This window comes from Oncorhynchus gorbuscha, unplaced genomic scaffold (assembly GCF_021184085.1).
Source record: "Oncorhynchus gorbuscha isolate QuinsamMale2020 ecotype Even-year unplaced genomic scaffold, OgorEven_v1.0 Un_scaffold_2921, whole genome shotgun sequence".
NCBI classification, from domain to species: Eukaryota; Metazoa; Chordata; class Actinopteri; order Salmoniformes; family Salmonidae; genus Oncorhynchus; species Oncorhynchus gorbuscha.
In genome coordinates, this window is record NW_025747308.1 from 32,284 (window position 1) to 57,500 (window position 25,217).

The 25,217-nt window shown below is 51.2% G+C and overlaps 1 protein-coding gene across 1 annotated transcript in view; it reads right to left on the reverse strand.

Moving 5' to 3' along the window:
• LOC124027069 (kinesin-like protein KIF13B) overlaps nt 1-25,217 on the reverse strand; it is a 58,431-nt gene that overhangs the window by 30,216 nt on the left and 2,998 nt on the right. Inside the window, 9 exon segments of the mRNA XM_046339620.1 lie at nt 2,339-2,496; nt 4,152-4,325; nt 9,049-9,141; nt 13,507-13,656; nt 18,164-18,310; nt 23,279-23,441; nt 23,578-23,827; nt 24,498-24,685; nt 24,824-24,910. Of these exon segments, the coding sequence (XP_046195576.1) occupies nt 2,339-2,496; nt 4,152-4,325; nt 9,049-9,141; nt 13,507-13,656; nt 18,164-18,310; nt 23,279-23,441; nt 23,578-23,827; nt 24,498-24,685; nt 24,824-24,910 (1,410 nt within the window).

Here is a 25,217-nt window from a genome sequence, read left to right on the forward strand (position 1 = left end):
ACCAACCCACAGCTCTAGTCACCTGGTTATACACCAACCCACAGCTCCACCTGGTTATACACCAACCCACAGCTCCACCTGGTTATACACCAACCCACAGCTCCACCTGGTTATACACCAACCCACAGCTCCACCTGGTTATATACCAACCCACAGCTCCACCTGGTTATATACCAACCCACAGCTCCACCTGGTTATATACCAACCCACAGCTCCACCTGGTTATACACCAACCCACAGCTCCACCTGGTTATACACCAACCCACAGCTCCACCTGGTTATATACCAACCCTCAGCTCTAGTCACCTGATTATACACCAACCCACAGCTCCAGTCACCTGACCCCACCTGGTTATACACCAACCCACAGCTCCAGTCACCTGACCCCACCTGGTTATACACCAACCCACAGCTCTAGTCACCTGGTTATATACCAACCCACACCTCCACCTGGTTATACACCAACCCACAGCTCCAGTCACCTGACCCCACCTGGTTATATAACAACCCACAGCTCCAGTCACCTGACCCCACCTGGTTATATAACAACCCACAGCTCCAGTCACCTGACCCCACCTGGTTATATACCAACCCTCAGCTCCAGTCACCTGACCCCACCTGGTTATATACCAACCCACAGCTCCAGTCACCTGACCCCACCTGGTTATATACCAACCCACAGCTCCAGTCACCTGACCCCACCTGGTTATATACCAACCCACAGCTCCAGTCACCTGACCCCACCTGGTTATATAACAACCCACAGCTCCAGTCACCTGACCCCACCTGGTTATATAACAACCCACAGCTCCAGTCACCTGACCCCACCTGGTTATATAACAACCCACAGCTCCAGTCACCTGACCCCACCTGGTTATATAACAACCCACAGCTCCAGTCACCTGACCCCACCTGGTTATATAACAACCCACAGCTCCAGTCACCTGACCCCACCTGGTTATATAACAACCCACAGCTCCAGTCACCTGACCCCACCTGGTTATATAACAACCCACAGCTCCAGTCACCTGACCCCACCTGGTTATATACCAACCCTCAGCTCCAGTCACCTGACCCCACCTGGTTATATACCAACCCTCAGCTCCAGTCACCTGACCCCACCTGGTTATATACCAACCCACAGCTCCAGTCACCTGACCCCACCTGGTTATATACCAACCCACAGCTCCAGTCACCTGACCCCACCTGGTTATATACCAACCCACAGCTCCAGTCACCTGACCCCACCTGGTTATATACCAACCCACAGCTCCAGTCACCTGACCCCACCTGGTTATATAACAACCCACAGCTCCAGTCACCTGACCCCACCTGGTTATATACCAACCCTCAGCCCCACCTGGTTATATACCATCCCTCCCTGATCCTGGTTGCAAACCACATGTCCTTTTTGGATACCCATCCTTCCCTCTCCCCCAAGGCAGAATACTGTACCTCTCTCTGAGCGTCCACCTCCTCCCCCACCCCTCTACCCTTCTAGCCCCACCCCTCTACCCTTCTAGCCCCACCCCTCTACCCTCCTAGCCCCACCCCTCTACCCTCCTAGCCCCACCCCTCTACCCTTCTAGCCCCACCCCTCTACCCTTCTAGCCCCACCCCTCTACCCTTCTAGCCCCACCCCTCTACCCTTCTAGCCCCACCCCTCTACCCTTCTAGCTCCACCCCTCTACCCTTCTAGCCCCACCCCTCTATCCCTACCAGCATACCCTGCCACCCCTACCAGCATACCCCTCTACCTAAACCCTCCACCCCTACGAGCCGACCCCTCTATCCACAACAGCAGAACCCTCTACCAGCCGACCCCTCTATCCCCAACAACCGACCCCTTTATCCCCAACAGCCGACCCCTCTACCAGCCGACCCCTCTATCCCCAACAACCGACCCCTCTACCAGCCGACCCCTCTATCCCCAACAACCGACCCCTCTATCCCCAACAGCCGACCCCTCTACCAGCCGACCCCTCTATCCCCAACAGCCGACCCCTCTATCCCCAACAGCCGACCCCTCTACCAGCCGACCCCTCTATCCCCAACAACCGACCCCTCTATAGCCGACCCCGCTGCCCCTACCAGTTTACCCCTATCAGCATACCCCTCTACCTAAACCCTCCACCCCTACCCCCAACTCCTCTACCAGCCGACCCCTCTATCCCCAACAGCTGACCCCGCTACCCCTACCAGTTTACCCCTATCAGCATACCCCTCTTCCCCCAGCCAGCCAGCCTACCCCTCTTCCCCCAGCCAGCCAGCCTACCCCTCTTCCCCCAGCCAGCCAGACAACATACCCTCTCTTCCCCCAGCCAGCCAGCCAACCTACCTCTCTCTGAGGGTTCGTGTCTTGGCCTGAATGACTCCCAGATCCCAGAGAGCCAGGTTCCTGCGGTGGTTGACTTGCTTATGTCCGAATACCTCGATGGCCACTGCCCCCTCCGCCACAAACTCCACAAACTCCTCGGACACACACACCTCCATCTCCTGGGAACAAACAAACACAGAGCACACAAAAAGGCACATGAGACAAACACTGGACACACAATCATTCCAATTCTGTCAGATTATGAGATCCAACACAGCTCCTGAGCCACGTATGTCGCTTTGCTCTGGTAACACTCCCAAAATGTTTTGGCTTTTCCAAAAAATCATGGTTGAAGGATTCCCAGAATCAGGGAGAATAAAGAACAAGCAGCAAGTTTCCAGGTTTTGAGTTGGTGTGTCTGTCCTCGCATGTCTGGTTGTACACAGGACAAGAGCCATACAAAATGTCTGGTTGTACACAGGACAAGAGCCATACAAAATGTCTGGAGGGATTCATATCTGTATGTGGATAGACTTCTCCTCTGCCCTACTTTACTTCATGTTTACTAATTCTGTTCCCAGGAGACGAGCCACGGCGTTCCCAGGAGACGGGCCACGGCGTTCCCAGGAGACGGGCCACGGCGTTCCCAGGAGACGGGCCACGGCGTTCCCAGGAGACGGGCCACGGCGTTCCCAGGAGACGGGCCACGGCGTTCCCAGGAGACGGGCCACGGCGTTCCCAGGAGACGGGCCACGGCGTTCCCAGGAGACGGGCCACGGCGTTCCCAGGAGACGGGCCACGGCGTTCCCAGGAGACGAGCCACGGCGTTCCCAGGAGACGAGCCACGGCGTTCCCAGGAGACGAGCCACGGCGTTCCCAGGAGACGAGCCACGGCGTTCCCAGGAGACGAGCCACGGCGTTCCCAGGAGACGAGCCACGGCGTTCCCAGGAGACGAGCCACGGCGTTCCCAGGAGACGAGCCACGGCGTTCCCAGGAGACGAGCCACGGCGTTCCCAGGAGACGAGCCACGGCGTTCCCAGGAGACGAGCCACGGCGTTCCCAGGAGACGAGCCACGGCGTTCCCAGGAGACGAGCCACGGCGTTCCCAGGAGACGAGCCACGGCGTTCCCAGGAGACGAGCCACGGCGTTCCCAGGAGACGAGCCACGGCGTTCCCAGGAGACGAGCCACGGCGTTCCCAGGAGACGAGCCACGGCGTTCCCAGGAGACGAGCCACGGCGTTCCCAGGAGACGAGCCACGGCGTTCCCAGGAGACGAGCCACGGCGTTCCCAGGAGACGAGCCACGGCGTTCCCAGGAGACGAGCCACGGCGTTCCCAGGAGACGAGCCACGGCGTTCCCAGGAGACGAGCCACGGCGTTCCCAGGAGACGAGCCACGGCGTTCCCAGGAGACGAGCCACGGCGTTCCCAGGAGACGAGCCACGGCGTTCCCAGGAGACGAGCCACGGCGTTCCCAGGAGACGAGCCACGGCGTTCCCAGGAGACGAGCCACGGCGTTCCCAGGAGACGAGCCACGGCGTTCCCAGGAGACGAGCCACGGCCTCGGCGTTCCCAGGAGACGAGCCACGGCCTCAGTGTTTGTGGTGACAGGCCTAGCCCATTGTCCCACGTTGCTCCTGTCAGCTGTATACCCAGCTTTCAGTTAGAACGAGTCTGTTTAATTAAATCTAATACGACCAACACATTATAGCACAGGACACATGCAGAAGTTTAGGCTTTTCTATAAAATATGTAGAGAGAGACTCCTCTGCTGTCCTCTACGGCTATTAAAGGTTTCTATGCCCGTCTCTATGTGACCGAGCCACAGTCCCACCTTGCTACTGTCAAACAGCACGGTGCAGAGGGGCTCTTTGCTGATGGCTGACGGAGGTGAGGGCTCCATCTCCGGGGCGATGAACTCAGGCTCGTCCTGCCCCCAGAAGTGGTACTGGCAGAACACAAAGTTACCCAGGTGACGGGGAAGACCTGTAGCCTGTAGGATCCTCACCTGGACAGAGAGGAGAGGAGGAGACACTCAGAGAATATATGAACACATTCCATAATACAGTCAAGTGGCTATAGATTCTGAATGATCTTTTCAACAAACACCACTTAAAAAGGACAAGACAAACATTTGAAAACACTAACATATTACTGTCTATTTTAAATTGAACCATTAGCATCCCAACGATTCATTGGGTGTAAAAACGTGGCTAGGTATTGATTTTGGACTGTTTGCAGAGGACAGAGCAGCGATGGCTAAATGAGGTCAAACAGTAGTCAGTCTAGTCATAGACTGTTCTCTCTGCTACCGCACGGCAAGCAGTACCGGAGCACCAAGTCTAGGTCCAAGAGGCTTCTAAACAGCTTCTAGCCATTAGACTCCTGAACATATAATGAAATGGCCACCCAGACCCCTCCCCTTCTACACTGCTGCTACTCTCTGTTATCATCTATGCATAGTCACTTTAATAACTCTACCCACATGTACATATTACCTCAATGACCTCGACACCGTGCCCCCGCATATTGACTCTGTACCGGTACCCCCTGTATATAGCCTCCACATTGACTCTGTACCGGTATCCCCTGTATATAGCCTCCACATTGACTCTGTACCGGTACCCCCTGTATATAGCCTCCACATTGACTCTGTACCGGTACCCCCTGTATATAGCCTCCACATTGACTCTGTACCGTAACACCCTGTATATAGCCTCCACATTGACTCTGTACCGTAACACCCTGTATATAGCCTCCACATTGACTCTGTACCGGTACCCCCTGTATATAGCCTCCACATTGACTCTGTACCGTAATACCCTGTATATAGCCTCCACATTGACTCTGTACCTTAATACCCTGTATATAGCCTCCACATTGACTCTGTACCGTAATACCCTGTATATAGCCTCCACATTGACTCTGTACCGTAATACCCTGTATATAGCCTCCACATTGACTCTGTACCGTAATACCCTGTATATAGCCTCCACATTGACTCTGTACCGGTACCCCCTGTATATAGCCTCCACATTGACTCTGTACCGTACCCCCTGTATATAGCCTCCACAATGACTCTGTACTGGTACCCCCTGTATATAGCCTCCACAATGACTCTGTACCGGTACCCCCTGTATATAGCCTCCACATTGACTCTGTACCGGTACCCCCTGTATATAGCCTCCACATTGACTCTGTACCGGTACCCCCTGTATATAGTCTCCACATTGACTCTGTACCGTAATACCCTGTATATAGCCTCCACATTGACTCTGTACCGGTACCCCCTGTATATAGTCTCCACATTGACTCTGTACCGTAATACCCTGTATATAGTCTCCACATTGACTCTGTATATAGCCTCCACATTGACTCTGTATATAGCCTCCACATTGACTCTGTACCGTAATACCCTGTATATAGCCTCCACATTGACTCTGTACCGTAATACCCTGTATATAGTCTCCACATTGACTCTGTATATAGTCTCCACATTGACTCTGTATATAGCCTCCACATTGACTCTGTATATAGCCTCCACATTGACTCTGTATATAGCCTCCACATTGACTCTGTACCGTAATACCCTGTATATAGCCTCCACATTGACTCTGTACCGTAATACCCTGTATATAGTCTCCACATTGACTCTGTATATAGTCTCCACATTGACTCTGTATATAGTCTCCACATTGACTCTGTATATAGCCTCCACATTGACTCTGTATATAGCCTCCACATTGACTCTGTACTGTAATACCCTGTATATAGTCTCCACATTGACCCTGTATATAGTCTCCACATTGACCCTGTATATAGTCTCCACATTGACCCTGTATATAGTCTCCACATTGACCCTGTATATAGTCTCCACATTGACCCTGTATATAGTCTCCACATTGACCCTGTATATAGTCTCCACATTGACCCTGTACTGTAATACCCTGTATATAGTCTCCACATTGACTCTGTATATAGTCTCCACATTGACCCTGTATATAGTCTCCACATTGACCCTGTATATAGTCTCCACATTGACCCTGTACCGTAATACCCTGTATATAGCCTCCACATTGACCCTGTACTGTAATACCCTGTATATAGTCTCCACATTGACTCTGTATATAGCCTCCACATTGACTCTGTATATAGCCTCCACATTGACTCTGTATATAGCCTCCACATTGACTCTGTATATAGCCTCCACATTGACTCTGTATATAGCCTCCACATTGACTCTGTATATAGCCTCCACATTGACTCTGTATATAGTCTCCACATTGACTCTGTATATAGTCTCCACATTGACTCTGTATATAGCCTCCACATTGACTCTGTATATAGCCTCCACATTGACTCTGTATATAGCCTCCACATTGACTCTGTACCGTAATACCCTGTATATAGTCTCCACATTGACTCTGTACCGTAATACCCTGTATATAGTCTCCACATTGACTCTGTATATAGCCTCCACATTGACTCTGTACCGTAATACCCTGTATATAGCCTCCACATTGACTCTGTACCGTAATACCCTGTATATAGCCTCCACATTGACTCTGTACCGTAATACCCTGTATATAGTCTCCACATTGACTCTGTATATAGTCTCCACATTGACTCTGTATATAGCCTCCACATTGACTCTGTATATAGCCTCCACATTGACTCTGTACCGTAATACCCTGTATATAGCCTCCACATTGACTCTGTACCGTAATACCATGTATATAGTCTCCACATTGACTCTGTATATAGCCTCCACATTGACTCTGTATATAGCCTCCACATTGACTCTGTACCGTAATACCCTGTATATAGCCTCCACATTGACTCTGTATATAGCCTCCACATTGACTCTGTGCCGTAATACCCTGTATATAGTCTCCACATTGACTCTGTATATAGCCTCCACATTGACTCTGTACCGTAATACCCTGTATATAGCCTCCACATTGACTCTGTATATAGTCTCCACATTGACTCTGTATGTAGCCTCCACATTGACTCTGTATATAGTCTCCACATTGACTCTGTATATAGTCTCCACATTGACTCTGTATATAGTCTCCACATTGACTCTGTATATAGTCTCCACATTGACTCTGTATATAGTCTCCACATTGACTCTGTATATAGTCTCCACATTGACTCTGTATATAGTCTCCACATTGACTCTGTACCGTAATACCCTGTATATAGCCTCCACATTGACTCTGTATATAGTCTCCACATTGACTCTGTATATAGCCTCCACATTGACTCTGTACCGTAATACCCTGTATATAGCCTCCACATTGACTCTGTACCGTAATACCCTGTATATAGCCTCCACATTGACTCTGTACCGTAATACCATGTATATAGTCTCCACATTGACTCTGTATATAGCCTCCACATTGACTCTGTATATAGCCTCCACATTGACTCTGTACCGTAATACCCTGTATATAGCCTCCACATTGACTCTGTATATAGCCTCCACATTGACTCTGTACCGTAATACCCTGTATATAGTCTCCACATTGACTCTGTATATAGCCTCCACATTGACTCTGTACCGTAATACCCTGTATATAGCCTCCACATTGACTCTGTATATAGTCTCCACATTGACTCTGTATGTAGCCTCCACATTGACTCTGTATATAGTCTCCACATTGACTCTGTATATAGTCTCCACATTGACTCTGTATATAGTCTCCACATTGACTCTGTACCGTAATACCCTGTATATAGTCTCCACATTGACTCTGTATATAGCCTCCACATTGACTCTGTACCGTAATACCCTGTATATAGCCTCCACATTGACTCTGTATATAGTCTCCACATTGACTCTGTATGTAGCCTCCACATTGACTCTGTATGTAGCCTCCACATTGACTCTGTATATAGTCTCCACATTGACTCTGTATATAGTCTCCACATTGACTCTGTATATAGCCTCCACATTGACTCTGTACCGTAATACCCTGTATATAGCCTCCACATTGACTCTGTACCGTAATACCCTGTATATAGTCTCCACATTGACTCTGTATATAGCCTCCACATTGACTCTGTATATAGCCTCCACATTGACTCTGTATATAGCCTCCACATTGACTCTGTACCGTAATACCCTGTATATAGCCTCCACATTGACTCTGTACCGTAATACCCTGTATATAGTCTCCACATTGACTCTGTATATAGTCTCCACATTGACTCTGTATATAGCCTCCACATTGACTCTGTACCGTAATACCCTGTATATAGCCTCCACATTGACTCTGTATATAGTCTCCACATTGACTCTGTATATAGTCTCCACATTGACTCTGTATATAGTCTCCACATTGACTCTGTATATAGTCTCCACATTGACTCTGTATATAGTCTCCACATTGACTCTGTATATAGTCTCCACATTGACTCTGTATATAGTCTCCACATTGACTCTGTACCGTAATACCCTGTATATAGCCAAGATTGTTATTGTTATTTACTGCTGCTCTTTAATGATTTGTTATTCTTATCTCTTACATTTACATGTATTTTTTAATGTTTTTTCTAAAAACTGCATTGTTGGTTTCAGGGCTTGTCAGTGAAACATTTCACTGTAAGGTCTACCTACACCTGTATTATTTCGGCCGCATGTGACAAATTGGATTTGATTTTTGTTTTTCTCAGAACGTGCTCCAGGACCGGAGGTTTCAGTGTCCCTGTTGAAAATCTCTTACCACACACTCCATTTTGCGAGTCTCTCCATCTGCAGTGGTCTCCTCCAGCCCCTCGCTTCCCCGCCACACCTCTACATGGAGACGCCCTGCCACCTAACAGAGAGAAAGACACACAATCTCATTAACGTTTTACACTGCTGGGATATTGGCCTATATATTGAAAATGTTTCTTAAAAGAAAAACATCTGAAAATACATAAACCATGGTAGCAATTGAAAAGGGAAACATTTTGGAGATCACAGGGAAAATATTAGACTAAAAAAAGGTGAGGACGCAACAGTTCACCTGACAACAGTTCACCTGACAACAGTTCACCTGACAACAGTTCACCTGACAACAGTTCACCTGACAACAGTTCACCTGACAACAGTTCACCTGACAACAGTTCACCTGACAACAGTTCACCTGACAACAGTTCACCTGACAACAGTTCACCTGACAACAGTTCACCTGACAACAGTTCACCTGACAACAGTTCACCTGACAACAGTTCACCTGACAACAGTTCACCTGACAACAGTTCACCTGACAACAGTTCACCTGACAACAGTTCACCTGACAACAGTTCACCTGACAACAGTTCACCTGACAACAGTTCACCTGACAACAGTTCACCTGACAAACCCTGACAAGACTGAATCCAAATTTTACACCGTTGATTGTACGTTTCACCACAGTTGTTAATGAAATCTGAAAACACTCTGGGTACATTCAGTAACATGACGAGAATATTCCTGGGATAATGTGGAGTAGGTGCACCGTACGACAAAGAAACAACAAGGGTTTCAGTGAGAGGACAAACTGGTGTCTCCAAGTGGCCCCACACCTCTCTCCAGTGAGAGGACTAACTGGTGTCTCCAAGTGGCCCCACACATCTCTCCAGTGAGAGGACTAACTGGTGTCTCCAAGTGGCCCCACACATCTCTCCAGTGAGAGGACTAACTGGTGTCTCCAAGTGGCCCCACACATCTCTCCAGTGAGAGGACTAACTGGTGTCTCCAAGTGGCCCCACACCTCTCTCCAGTGAAAGGACTAACTGGTGTCTCCAAGTGGCCCCACACATCTCTCCAGTGAGAGGACAAACTGGTGTCTCCAAGTGGCCCCACACCTCTCCAGTGAGAGGACAAACTGGTGTCTCCAAGTGGCCCCACACCCCTCCAGTGAGAGGACAAACTGGTGTCTCCAAGTGGCCTCACACATCTCTCCAGTGAGAGGACTAACTGGTATCTCCAAGTGGCCCCACACATCTCTCCAGTGAGAGGACTAACTGGTGTCTCCAAGTGGCCCCACACATCTCTCCAGTGTACACAGTTCCTAAATCATTTCAATGCACTTTTATGACTCAAAGAAGAGTCTTCAACTATACGTTAGCTTTTTTTGAGCCTCTCCTCGCTGAGTCGTCGAGGAACTAGAGCAAGGACACTTGTAGTTGTTTTGTTTGGGACGCAACCCTAAAACAGACCATTTATAAACTCCTTTAGGCAACCCTAAAACAGACCATTTATAAACTCCTTTAGGCAACCCTAAAACAGACCATTTATAAACTCCTTTAGGCAACCCTAAAACAGACCATTTATAAACTCCTTTAGGCAACCCTAAAACAGACCATTTATAAACTCCTTTAGGCAACCCTAAAACAGACCATTTATAAACTCCTTTAGGCAACCCTAAAACAGACCATTTATAAACTCCTTTAGGCAACCCTAAAACAGACCATTTATAAACTCCTTTAGGCAACCCTAAAACAGACCATTTATAAACTCCTTTAGGCAACCCTAAAACAGACCATTTATAAACTGGCCTTTAGGCAACCCTAAAATAGACCATTTATAAACTCCTTTAGGCAACCCTAAAACAGACCATTTATAAACTCCTTTAGGCAACCCTAAAACAGACCATTTATAAACTCCTTTAGGCAACCCTAAAACAGACCATTTATAAACTCCTTTAGGCAACCCTAAAACAGACCATTTATAAACTGGCCTTTAGGCAACCCTAAAACAGACCATTTATAAACTCCTTTAGGCAACCCTAAAACAGACCATTTATAAACTCCTTTAGGCAACCCTAAAACAGACCATTTATAAACTCCTTTAGGCAACCCTAAAACAGACCATTTATAAACTCCTTTAGGCAACCCTAAAACAGACCATTTATAAACTCCTTTAGGCAACCCTAAAACAGACCATTTATAAACTCCTTTAGGCAACCCTAAAACAGACCATTTATAAACTCCTTTAGGCAACCCTAAAACAGACCATTTATAAACTCCTTTAGGCAACCCTAAAACAGACCATTTATAAACTCCTTTAGGCAACCCTAAAACAGACCATTTATAAACTCCTTTAGGCAACCCTAAAACAGACCATTTATAAACTCCTTTAGGCAACCCTAAAACAGACTATTTATAAACTCCTTTAGGCAACCCTAAAACAGACCATTTATAAACTCCTTTAGGCAACCCTAAAACAGACCATTTATAAACTCCTTTAGGCAACCCTAAAACAGACCATTTATAAACTCCTTTAGGCAACCCTAAAACAGACCATTTATAAACTGGCCTTTAGGCAACCCTAAAACAGACCATTTATAAACTGGCCTTTAGGCAACCCTAAAACAGACCATTTATAAACTCCTTTAGGCAACCCTAAAACAGACCATTTATAAACTGGCCTTTAGGCAACCCTAAAACAGACCATTTATAAACTCCTTTAGGCAACCCTAAAACAGACCATTTATAAACTCCTTTAGGCAACCCTAAAACAGACCATTTATAAACTCCTTTAGGCAACCCTAAAACAGACCATTTATAAACTGGCCTTTAGGCAACCCTAAAACAGACCATTTATAAATCACCAATCAGGGTCAGGTGGGCATCATTTGAAAGCTTCTTCTATGGCCAACATGACTAGCTCAGTTATAAAACATATTACAGTGTTGGGCTCTTTCACGTGTAATTCAGGGAAACAGATCATCCCATTGGTGCCCATAGAAAGGAGTCCCTGAGAGGATTCAGGTGTGTGTGACACGACAAAACAGGCTCATTGTGTTCAGAACAACCCAGAGTACGACGCCGTGTCACCACACACAGCTAACAGAGTGATTATAAACGTTGACACTGTATATGACATGAGATTCATTATTTGGAAATATGACGAGCAAGAAACCAGTGGATTGGGAAATGATCTAGAGCAAGAAACCAGTGGATTGGGAAATGATCTAGAGCAGGACATGTAAAATGCACATCTGGACTCACAGGTGATTGGTTTGTATGACATCAGAGCTGTATTTATTATAATCCTCAACAGGATTATATATATTTTTAAATAGACTCCCCTTAAATTTACAACATTTTCCCTCACTCACACAACAAAACATTTCCCTCACTCAGACAACAAAACATTTCCCTCACTCAGACAACAAAACATTTCCCTCACTCAGACAACAAAACATTTCCCTCACTCAGACAACAAAACATTTCCCTCACTCAGACAACAAAACATTTCCCTCACTCAGACAACAAAACATTTCCCTCACTCAGACAACAAAACATTTCCCTCACTCAGACAACAAAACATTTCCCTCACTCAGACAACAAAACATTTCCCTCACTCAGACAACAAAACATTTCCCTCACTCAGACAACAAAACATTTCCCTCACTCAGACAACAAAACATTTCCCTCACTCAGACAACAAAACATTTCCCTCACTCAGACAACAAAACATTTCCCTCACTCAGACAACAAAACATTTCCCTCACTCACACAACAAAACATTTCCCTCACTCACACAACAAAACATTTTCCTCACTCAGACAACATTTCTAAAGTTGGCCAATCAGTGGGAGGGATCGGGGCAACTTTATGTCGAGCGAGATGCAGAAGATCAGAATGACTGTCAATCAAAACCCAGACAGAAGAGCAGAGGCGGAGCTCTGACCTCATCTATAGCATGTTACTGTACAGACACTGAGCTCTGACCTCATCTATAGCATGTTACTGTACAGACACTGAGCTCTGACCTCATCTATAGCATGTTACTGTACAGCCACTGAGCTCTGACCTCATCTATAGCATGTTACTGAACAGCCACTGAGCTCTGACCTCATCTATAGCATGTTACTGAACAGCCACTGAGCTCCAAATGTAGGCATTTTTGTCCAATTCTGCCATGTTCAACCTGTATACGGGTACGAGTGTATAAGGTTAACTAATGACTGAACATGGAGTATAATTTGTCTGACATGTCACCCACGTAATCTGATTGATGACGGGCACTGCAGCTTAAAGAACACACACACACACACACACACACACACACACACACACACACACACACACACACACACACACACACACACACACACACACACACACACACACACACCTCTCCCTTCTGGTTGATGATAGGTACAGCGTACTGCATCTTAATGAGATGAACACCCACACACACACACCTCTCCCTTCTGGTTGATGATGGGTACAGCGTACTGCAGCTTGACGTCGTAGAAGAGACAGGCCAGAAACACGTTGGCCACTCCAATCAGACTGTGGTTCTCCTGCTCGTCGAAGAACGGGTCGGCACGCTTGAAGTAGGAACGCATTACCTAGACAGGGGGAGAGAGGAGGAGAGGGGAGACAGGGGGAGAGAGGAGGAGAGGGGAGACGGAGAGAGGGAGACAGGAGGAGAGAGGAGGAGAGAGAGAGGAGGAGAGAGAGAGGAGGAGAGGGAGACAGGGGGAGAGAGGAGGAGAGAGAGACAGGGGGAGAGAGAGACAGGGGGAGAGAGAGACCGGGGGAGAGAGAGACAGGGGGAGAGAGGAGGAGAGAGAGACGGGGAGAGAGAGACAGGGGGGAGAGAGAGACAGGGGGAGAGAGGAGGAGAGAGGGAGAGAGGAGAGAGAGAGACAGGGGGAGAGAGAGAGAGGAGGAGAGAGAGACAGGGGGAGAGAGAGACAGGGGGAGAGAGGAGGAGAGAGGGAGAGAGGAGGAGAGAGAGAGACAGGGGGAGAGAGAGAGAGGAGGAGAGAGAGACAGGGGGAGAGAGAGACAGGGGAGAGAGGAGGAGAGAGGGAGAGAGGAGGAGAGAGAGACAGGGGGAGAGAGAGACAGGGGGAGAGAGGAGGAGAGAGAGACAGGGGGAGAGAGAGACAGGGGGAGAGAGGGAGGAGAGAGAGACAGGGGGAGAGAGGAGGAGAGAGAGACAGGGGGAGAGAGGAGGAGAGAGAGACAGGGGAGAGAGGAGGAGAGAGAGACAGGGGGAGAGAGGAGGAGAGAGAGACAGGGGAGAGAGGAGGAGAGAGAGACAGGGGGAGAGAGGGAGAGAGAGAGACAGGGGGAGAGAGGGAGAGAGAGAGACAGGGGGAGAGAGAGACAGGGGGAGAGAGAGACAGGGGGAGAGAGAGACAGGGGGAGAGAGAGACAGGGGGAGAGAGAGACAGGGGGAGAGAGGAGGAGAGAGGAGGAGAGAGGAGGAGAGAGAGACAGGGGGAGAGAGAGACAGGGGGAGAGAGAGACAGGGGGAGAGAGAGACAGGGGGAGAGAGGAGGAGAGAGAGACAGGGGGAGAGAGGAGGAGAGAGAGACAGGGGAGAGAGGAGGAGAGAGAGACAGGGGGAGAGAGAGGAGAGAGAGAGAGACAGGGGGAGAGAGGAGGAGAGAGGGAGAGAGGAGGAGAGAGGGAGAGAGGAGGAGAGAGGGAGAGAGGAGGAGAGAGGGAGAGAGGAGGAGAGAGGGAGAGAGGAGGAGAGAGGAGGAGAGAGGGAGAGAGGAGGAGAGAGAGACAGGGGGAGAGAGAGAGAGGAGGAGAGAGAGACAGGGGGAGAGAGAGACAGGGGGAGAGAGGAGGAGAGAGGGAGAGAGGAGGAGAGAGAGACAGGGGGAGAGAGAGACAGGGGGAGAGAGAGAGAGGAGGAGAGAGAGACAGGGAGAGAGAGAGAGGAGGAGAGAGAGACAGGGGGAGAGAGGAGGAGAGAGAGACAGGGGGAGAGGGAGGAGAGAGAGACAGGGGGAGAGAGGAGGAGAGAGAGACAGGGGGAGAGAGGGGGAGAGAGAGACAGGGGGAGAGAGAGACAGGGGGAGAGAGAGACAGGGGGAGAGAGGAGGAGAGAGAGACAGGGGGAGAGAGGAGGAGAGAGAGACAGGGGAGAGAGGAGGAGAGAGAGACAGGGGGAGAGAGGAGGAGAGAGAGACAGGGGGAGAGAGGAGGAGAGAGAGACAGGGGGAGAGAGGAGGAGAGAGAGACAGGGGGAGAGAGGAGGAGAGAGAGACAGGGGGAGAGAGGAGGAGAGAGAGACAGGGGGAGAGAGGAGGAGAGAGAGACAGGGGGAGAGAGGAGGAGAGAGAGAGACAGGGGGAGAGAGGAGGAGAGAGGGAGAGAGGAGGAGAGAGGGAGAGAGGGAGGAGAGGGGAGAGAGAGAGACAGGGGGAGAGAGGAGGAGAGGGGAGACAGGGTGAGAGGGGAGACAGGGTGAGAGGGAGACAGGGTGAGAGGGAGACAGGGTGAGAGGGAGACAGGGTGAGAGGGAGACAGGGTGAGAGGGAGACAGGGTGAGAGGGAGACAGGGTGAGAGGGAGACAGGGTGAGAGGGAGACAGGGTGAGAGGGAGACAGGGTGAGAGGGAGACAGGGTGAGAGGGAGACAGGGTGAGAGGGAGACAGGGTGAGAGGGAGACAGGGTGAGAGGGAGACAGGGTGAGAGGGTGAGAGGGTGAGAGGGTGAGAGGGTGAGAGGGTGAGAGGGAGACAGGGTGAGAGGGAGACAGGGTGAGAGGGAGACAGGGTGAGAGGGAGACAGGGTGAGAGGGAGACAGGGTGAGAGGGAGACAGGGTGAGAGGGAGACAGGGTGAGAGGGAGACAGGGTGGAAGGGAGAGACAGGAAGGGAGAGGGAGAAAGGAAGGGAGAGGGAGAAAGGAAGGGAGAGGGAGGGTGAGAGGGAGACAGGGTAAGGCAGTAGACTAGGGCACTATCCACTTTAATTCTTATATTTTTTTAAACGCTCTCCTTCATCTGAAATAATTGGAAAAGACTTGACCAGTGAAAACAATCATTACGTTGGCCTTACACCTGAGCTGTGTTCGAATGCTCACACGAACCATACTATTTGTGATGTGAATTGAGTATATAGTATGCTTAATGGTCATAGTATGGATATAGTTAGTATGCCAAAATGTTCCCAGATGTCATTCTAAATTTGCCAAAGTAGAATCTTAGAGAACACTATATCCGTACTTTGGGGCCCATAATGCAATTCTTCAGGAAATGGGCATGGCTTCATATTTTCAGATGTGAAGAAAATGGTGGAAAAAAAGCAGAATTAAATAGTTGCCAGCAGCACAGGTACAGTCACCAACGCTCTAGATAACATGAAAACAGCCTAACCAGCTCTGCTAGGGAGAGTAAAATGGGCAGAGTCGTCTCATTGGTGTCTGGAAGTAGCTAGCAAGCCAGCCAACGTTAGCCTAGGTGCTTGACTGCCGTTGTAAGGTCAGAACCAAAATCAACCCGACTCCTCGGTCCGGGCATCCGGTGTGAGCTCAGAGAGCACTCTGGCACTCCAGAATTTAAGAACACACCCGAAGAAGTCGTAAATTGTCTAACTAGTAAATTGTTATGCTAACTAGCTAGCAAGAGGTTGCATAGCAACAGCGTCAACTTCTGGTAGGCAAAGAGCTAGTAAACTTAACTGAAAGGATACTGTTTGTTTACAGTAAGCTAAAATGAACTAATAGTACACACACACACAGTCGTGGCCAAATGTTTTGAGAATGACACAAATATTAAGTTTCAAAGTCTGCTGCCTCAGTTTGTATGATCGCAATTTGCATGGACTCCAGAATGCTATGAAGAGTGATCAGATGAATTGCAATTAATTGCAAAGTCCCTCTTTGCCATGTGAATGAACTGAATCGCCCCCAACAAAACATTTCCACTGCATTTCAGCCCTGCCACAAAAAGACCAGCTGACATGTCAGTGATTCTCTCGTTAACACAGGTGTGAGTTGACGAGGACAAGGCTGGAGATCACCCTGTCATGCTGATTGAGTTCGAAAAACAGACTGGAAGCTTCAAAAGGAGGGGGGTGCTTGGAATCATTGTTCTTCCTCTGTCAACCATGGTTACCTGCAAGGAAACACGTGCCATCATCATTGCTTTGCACAAAAAGGGCTTCACAGGCAAGGATATTGCTGCCAGTAAGATTGTGCCAGGACCGTCTCCTAAAGTTGATTCAGCTGCGGCATCGGGGCACCACCAGTACAGAGCTTGCTCAGGAATGGCAGCAGGCAGGTGTGAGTGCATCTGCATGCACAGTGAGGCGAAGACTTTTGGAGGATGGCCTGGTGTCAAGAAGGGCAGCAAAGAAGCCACTTCTCTCCTGGAAAAACATCAGGGACAGACTGATATTCTGCAAAAGGTACAGGGATTGGACTGCTGAGGACTGGGGTAAAGTCATTTTCTCTGATGAATCCCCTTTCCGATTGTTGTAGCACCTTGCCATAAGGCAAAAGTGATAACTAAGTGGCTCGGGGATCAAAACATCGATAATTTGGGTCCGTGGCCAGGAAACTCCCCAGACATTAATCCCATTGAGAACTTGTGGTCAATCCTCAAGAGGCGGGTGGACAAACAAAAATCCACACATTCTGACAAACTCCAAGCATTGATTATGCAAGAATGGGCTGCCATCAGTCAGGATGTGGACCAGAAGTTAATTGGCAGCTTGCGAGGGCGGATTGCAGAGGTCTTAAAGGGGTCAACACTGCAAATATTGACTCTTTGCATCAACCCCATGTAATTGGCAATAAAAGCATTTGACACTTATGAAATGCTTGTAATTATACTTCAGTTTTCCATAGTAACATCTGCCAAAAATATCTAAAGACACTGAAGCAGCAAACTTTGTGGAAATTAATATTTGTGTCATTCTTTTGGCCACGACTGTACACTCATGATGTATGTAGTATACAGTATGTTAACTCTGGTTAGTTATTTTAGATCAGAACAATGAAGAACAGGAGGGAAAACTTTGAGACAATCTAGAGTCTCGTGTCTTAGAAGTAGTTAACCACATCACTCAGCTTCAACTTCACACACACACGGGTTGTAAAACTCACAGGGTTGTCTTCGTCATAGTCCTTCCACTCCTGGTACAGTTCTCTCATGTCCACCAGTCTGTTCTCCATCTTCTCCAGAGCCCAGATCTGTTTCCCTTTCCCCTGACGCCTCACCTGCACCGCGGGCTCACCGAGCACCGCATCACGCTGGGGAGAGATTTGATTAGGATCTCTTTTAGTTCTCATTTCAACTGATCTTCCAAGAGTCCTTAAACATTAAAATACAAATGTATAATAGGATAACATATAACACACTGTTACAGACATAATACTCTAACATAGTGACCAGATAAATACTCTAACTGTCTATACATACAGATTGAATCCTTCATCTACCATAGTCCAGCACAACATTACTATGTATTATATTAAAATGGTTTTAAAAGTATTAATTGAAAGGTGTCTGGCTCAGATATATCATTACATTTCTTTACTGCTCTAAAATCGACATGTTACTATGCATATTTATAAATAATATAAATTATATATATATATATTTCTTTTTTCTGTCCATATAACACACAGATGGTGGACAATCTGTTCCTACTCTCTCTTTACTGAATGTCTGTTACCAACTGATGGGGGACAATCTGTTCCTACTCTTTACTGAATGTCTCTTACCAACTGATGGGGGACAATCTGTTCCTACTCTCTCTTTACTGAACGTCTGTCTCTTACCAACTGATGGGGGACAATCTGTTCCTACTCTCTCTTTACTAAATGTCTCTTACCAACTGATGGGGGACAATCTGTTCCTACTCTCTCTTTACTGAATGTCTCTTACCAACTGATGGGGGACAATCTGTTCCTACTCTCTCTTTACTGAACGTCTGTCTCTTACCAACTGATGGGGGACAATCTGTTCCTACTCTCTCTTTACTGAATGTCTCTTACCAACTGATGGGGACAATCTGTTCCTACTCTCTCTTTACTGAACGTCTGTCTCTTACCAACTGATGGGGGACAATCTGTTCCTACTCTCTCTTTACTGAATGTCTCTTACCAACTGATGGGGGACAATCTGTTCCTACTCTCTCTTTACTGAACGTCTGTCTCTTACCAACTGATGGGGGACAATCTGTTCCTACTCTCTCTTTACTGAATGTCTCTTACCAACTGATGGGGGACAATCTGTTCCTACTCTCTCTTTACTGAACGTCTGTCTCTTACCAACTGATGGGGGACAATCTGTTCCTACTCTCTCTTTACTGAATGTCTCTTACCAACTGATGGGGGACAATCTGTTCCTACTCTCTCTTTACTGAACGTCTGTCTCTTACCAACTGAATACTGCTGTGAATACAGTTTGGCAGTTTTCAAAACGGTGAGATACAATAAGCTTTGTTGTTTTTTTTCAATGATCTTGTTGATTGATGATCAACCAAGAGCAGACTACATCAGAAGAACCACCTTTAAAACAATGCTAGCTGCTTTGTTCTTTTTAAATAGATTTATTTAAACCTTTTATTTTCCTAGACAAGTCAGTTAAGAACTAATTTGTTTTACTTTGTCAACTTGGGGATTCGATCTTGTAACCTTCCGGCTACTAGGCCACCCGCCTCTCACCGCCAGGCCACCCGCCTCTCACCGCCAGGCCACCCGCCTCTCACCGCCAGGCCACCCGCCTCTCACCGCCAGGCCACCCGCCTCTCACCGCCAGGCCACCCGCCTCTCACCGCCAGGCCACCCGCCTCTCACCGCCAGGCCACCCGCCTCTCACCGCCAGGCCACCCGCCTCTCACCGCCAGGCCACCCGCCTCTCACCGCCAGGCCACCCGCCTCTCACCGCCAGGCCACCCGCCTCTCACCGCCAGGCCACCCGCCTCTCACCGCCAGGCCACCCGCCTCTCACCGCCAGGCCACCCGCCTCTCACCGCCAGGCCACCCGCCTCTCACCGCCAGGCCACCCGCCTCTCACCGCCAGGCCACCCGCCTCTCACCGCCAGGCCACCCGCCTCTCACCGCCAGGCCACCCGCCTCTCACCGCCAGGCCACCCGCCTCACCGCCAGGCCACCCGCCTCTCACCGCCAGGCCACCCGCCTCTCACCGCCAGGCCACCCGCCTCTCACCGCCAGGCCACCCGCCTCTCACCGCCAGGCCACCCGCCTCTCACCGCCAGGCCACCCGCCTCTCACCGCCAGGCCACCCGCCTCTCACCGCCAGGCCACCCGCCTCTCACCGCCAGGCCACCCGCCTCTCACCGCCAGGCCACCCGCCTCTCACCGCCAGGCCACCCGCCTCACCGCCAGGCCACCCGCCTCTCACCGCCAGGCCACCCGCCTCTCACCGCCAGGCCACCCGCCTCTCACCGCCAGGCCACCCGCCTCTCACCGCCAGGCCACCCGCCTCTCACCGCCAGGCCACCCGCCTCTCACCGCCAGGCCACCCGCCTCTCACCGCCAGGCCACCCGCCAGGCCACCCGCCTCTCACCGCCAGGCCACCCGCCTCTCACCGCCAGGCCACCCGCCTCTCACCGCCAGGCCACCCGCCTCTCACCGCCAGGCCACCCGCCTCTCACCGCCAGGCCACCCGCCTCTCACCGCCAGGCCACCCGCCTCTCACCGCCAGGCCACCCGCCTCTCACCGCCAGGCCACCCGCCTCTCACCGCCAGGCCACCCGCCTCTCACCGCCAGGCCACCCGCCTCACCGCCAGGCCACCCGCCTCTCACCGCCAGGCCACCCGCCTCTCACCGCCAGGCCACCCGCCTCTCACCGCCAGGCCACCCGCCTCTCACCGCCAGGCCACCCGCCTCTCACCGCCAGGCCACCCGCCTCTCACCGCCAGGCCACCCGCCTCTCACCGCCAGGCCACCCGCCTCTCACCGCCAGGCCACCCGCCTCTCACCGCCAGGCCACCCGCCTCTCACCGCCAGGCCACCCGCCTCTCACCGCCAGGCCACCCGCCTCTCACCGCCAGGCCACCCGCCTCTCACCGCCAGGCCACCCGCCTCTCACCGCCAGGCTACCCGCCTCTCACCGCCAGGCTACCCGCCTCTCACCGCCAGGCCACCCGCCTCTCACCGCCAGGCCACCCGCCTCTCACCGCCAGGCCACCCGCCTCTCACCGCCAGGCCACCCGCCTCACCGCCAGGCCACCCGCCTCTCACCGCCAGGCCACCCGCCTCTCACCGCCAGGCCACCCGCCTCTCACCGCCAGGCTACCCGCCTCACCGCCAGGCCACCCGCCTCACCGCCAGGCTACCCGCCTCTCACCGCCAGGCCACCCGCCTCTCACCGCCAGGCCACCCGCCTCTCACCGCCAGGCTACCCGCCTCTCACCGCCAGGCTACCCGCCTCTCACCGCCAGGCTACCCGCCTCTCACCGCCAGGCCACCCGCCTCACCGCCAGGCCACCCGCCTCTCACCGCCAGGCCACCCGCCTCACCGCCAGGCCACCCGCCTCTCACCGCCAGGCCACCCGCCTCTCACCGCCAGGCCACCCGCCTCTCACCGCCAGGCCACCCGCCTCTCACCGCCAGGCTACCCGCCTCACCGCCAGGCCACCCGCCTCTCACCGCCAGGCCACCCGCCTCTCACCGCCAGGCCACCCGCCTCTCACCGCCAGGCCACCCGCCTCTCACCGCCAGGCCACCCGCCTCTCACCGCCAGGCCACCCGCCTCTCACCGCCAGGCCACCCGCCTCTCACCGCCAGGCCACCCGCCTCTCACCGCCAGGCCACCCGCCTCTCACCGCCAGGCCACCCGCCTCTCACCGCCAGGCTACCCGCCTCTCACCGCCAGGCCACCCGCCTCTCACCGCCAGGCCACCCGCCTCTCACCGCCAGGCCACCCGCCTCTCACCGCCAGGCCACCCGCCTCTCACCGCCAGGCCACCCGCCTCTCACCGCCAGGCCACCCGCCTCTCACCGCCAGGCTACCCGCCTCTCACTGCAGCCTCCTAAATATTTAGCTATCCTTTTGATCATGCATGCAGTTTATATATATATTTACATAGATAAGTTATTTGAGACGACCACGATAAGCCGTTGTCTTGCTGCACTCCCAGTAGTTTGGTTTCTGCCACTTCCTCAATTCGTACTTCATTGTGATCCTGGGGGATCAGACCAACATAATCTTGGCGTTTAAAACAAGTTTGTTCAAACCCACTCCCTGATATCCCTGATATTTCCCAGGTCTACTTGTAGAGCATACTGTACCTGTTGAACCGATTGTCTTGATGCATAAATTGTAATATCTGCAAATATAGTAGCTTGAGTTTTAGATAAGGCATAAGGAAGGTCGTTGACAGACAGACAGACAGACAGACAGACAGACAGACAGACAGACAGACAGACAGACAGACAGACAGACAGACAGACAGACAGACAGACAGACAGACAGACAGACAGACAGACAGACAGACAGACAGACAGACAGACAGACAGACAGACAGACAGACAGACAGACAGACAGACAGACAGACAGACAGACAGACAGACAGACAGACAGACAGACAGACAGACAGACAGACAGACAGACAGACAGACAGACAGACAGACAGACAGACAGACAGACAGACAGACAGACAGACAGACAGACAGACAGACAGACAGACAGACAGACAGACAGACAGACAGACAGACAGACAGACAGACAGACAGACAGACAGACAGACAGACAGACAGACAGACAGACAGACAGACAGACAGACAGACAGACAGACAGACAGACAGACAGACAGACAGACAGACAGACAGACAGACAGACAGACAGACAGACAGACAGACAGACAGACAGACAGACAGACAGACAGACAGACAGACAGACAGATGCTGATTCAGTATGTATGAGGAGTTGTGTCAAAGTAACTTGTATATAAATAGTTAATAAGTAAAAAAAGTGGCCCAAGGCAGCTGCCCTGTGGTATTCCACAGTTTAAAAGCATGAGGGGAAGAAAATGAACCATTGATATAAGTGGACTGAGAGGGAGGCAGAGAGAGAGAGAGAGAGAGAGAGAGAGACACACAACCCACTGCAACACCTCACATGAAAGCAATGCAGAGACACACTTTTGTCAGTACTTGTCTGACTGTGCACTGTAAAGCTGATAGTGTTATCATGGTAGTTACTGCACAGTCAGTCAGTCAAACACACACACACAAAACACCCTACCTTTCTGTTGGCATTGAGGTTAGCAGCAGGTATTTGCAGTGTGACCAGGTACTCCGTCCTCTTGTTGAGTTCCTCAGCTATGAAGCCAGCCTCCTGCACCAGCAGGTTAGCTCTGACGATCTGTTGTCTCAGCCTTCGCAGGCTACGCGTCATCATGGCCTCTCTACAGCACGGCGAGAGAGACAGAGGGTTAGGGACGGTTATTCATCACTGCCTCTCTACACCATGCAGAGATTTGTATGTATGAAGTTGTGTCAAAGTAACTTGTTTCCGTGGCCGTTTAACCCTTGACCCCTCACCTGTCCTCGCTCCAGCGGCGCATGCGTGTCTGGGCGCAGGGTGATGATGCGAGCGATGCTGCTGAGGGTCCGGCTGGCTCCAGGTCTGCAGGCCCAGGGCTCTGCAGCAGGGTGTGTTTCTCTGCAGGAGGGAGCCTCTTCCTCAGCTGCTGCAGCTCCTGCTCGTACATCTGTCTCTGTCGCTCCAGAGCCGTCCTCTTCTCCTCCTCGTGCTGTCGCTCCAACGTCTGGAGGACAGACTGCATGGGGTCTGGGAGGGAAGGGGGGGAGCGGGAGGAGAGCAGGAGGGAGAGGGGGAGAGTGGGAGGGAGAGGGAGTGGGGGGGGGAGAGCGAGGAGGGGGTAGAGCAGGAGGGAGAGGGGGGAGAGCGGGAGGGAGAGGGGGGGAGAGCGGGAGGGAGAGCAGGAGGGAGAGCGGGAGGGAGAGCGGGAGGGAGAGCGGGAGGGAGAGCGGGAGGGAGAGCGGGAGGGAGAGGGAGGAGGGGGAGAGAGGGGAGGGGGAGGGAGGGAGAGCGAGGAGGGAGGAGGGGGATAGCAGGAGGGGTTGGAGGAGGGGGAGAGAGAGAGGAGGGAGAGGGAGGGGGGGGAGAGCAGGAGGGAGAGGGAGGAGGGGGAGAGCAGGAGGGAGAGGGAGGAGGGGGGAGAGCAGGAGGGAGAGGGAGGAGGGGGAGAGCAGGAGGGAGAGGGAGGAGAGCAGGAGGGAGAGGGAGGAGGGGGGAGAGCAGGAGGGAGAGGGGGGGGGAGGAGGGGGAGAGCGAGGAGGGGGAGAGCGGGGGGGGTGATGAAACATAGGAAAGCGAATGGATCTGAGAACAGACTGCCGAGCTGAATATAATCTTGTCATTCTGAACATGTCTGTATCTACTAAGTCTCTCTGGATAAGAGCCAAATGACTACAATGTAAAAATGTCAAATTGTCACCGTTGTTGCCCATGCCTTTCATCATGACCTCTGTCTGGGCGAAATCGTATCCGAAGCTGACCTCGCTGGAGACGTCACTGGCCGTATCAAAGTCCACCTCCAACTGGTCAGTACTGAGGAAACTCTTCATCACACCACCCTCCTCATCCTCACCCCCCGCATGGGCCAGGTGTCTGGGCAGGTTGATCCTGAGAGCGACAGAACGAGAGAGAGAGAGCGACTTTAACCAAAACAACAGTGTTTGTGCATAGACATGAATGGCTTCAATACAACATAACAGCTGCCACTCAAGTAGAGGGAGACAGCTGTTCTGTAAACTCATGGACCTGAAGAAGTGGTTGTTTCCCCACAGGATGCGGTCTCCATGGTGAAGCTGGACTGGGTTGGTGACTGAAGAGCCATTCACACACGTACTGGAGACGGAGACAGAGACAGTCATGACTATTTACAGTAGATATAACAAAAATTAACTATAGCAGTTTGGTGTAGTTCTAGCAGTTTTGTACCGTGCATTGTAGTGTGTGTAGCCCTAACGTGCGTTACGGTGTGTGTGTGTGTGTTTGTGTGTATAGCCCTACCGTGCATTACAGTTTGTGTAACCCTACCGTGCGTTACAGTGTGTGTGTGTGTGTGTGTGTAACCCTGCCGTGCGTTACAGTGTGTGTTACCCTACCGTGCGTTACAGTGTGTGTGTTTAGCCCTACCGTGCCGTGCGTGTGT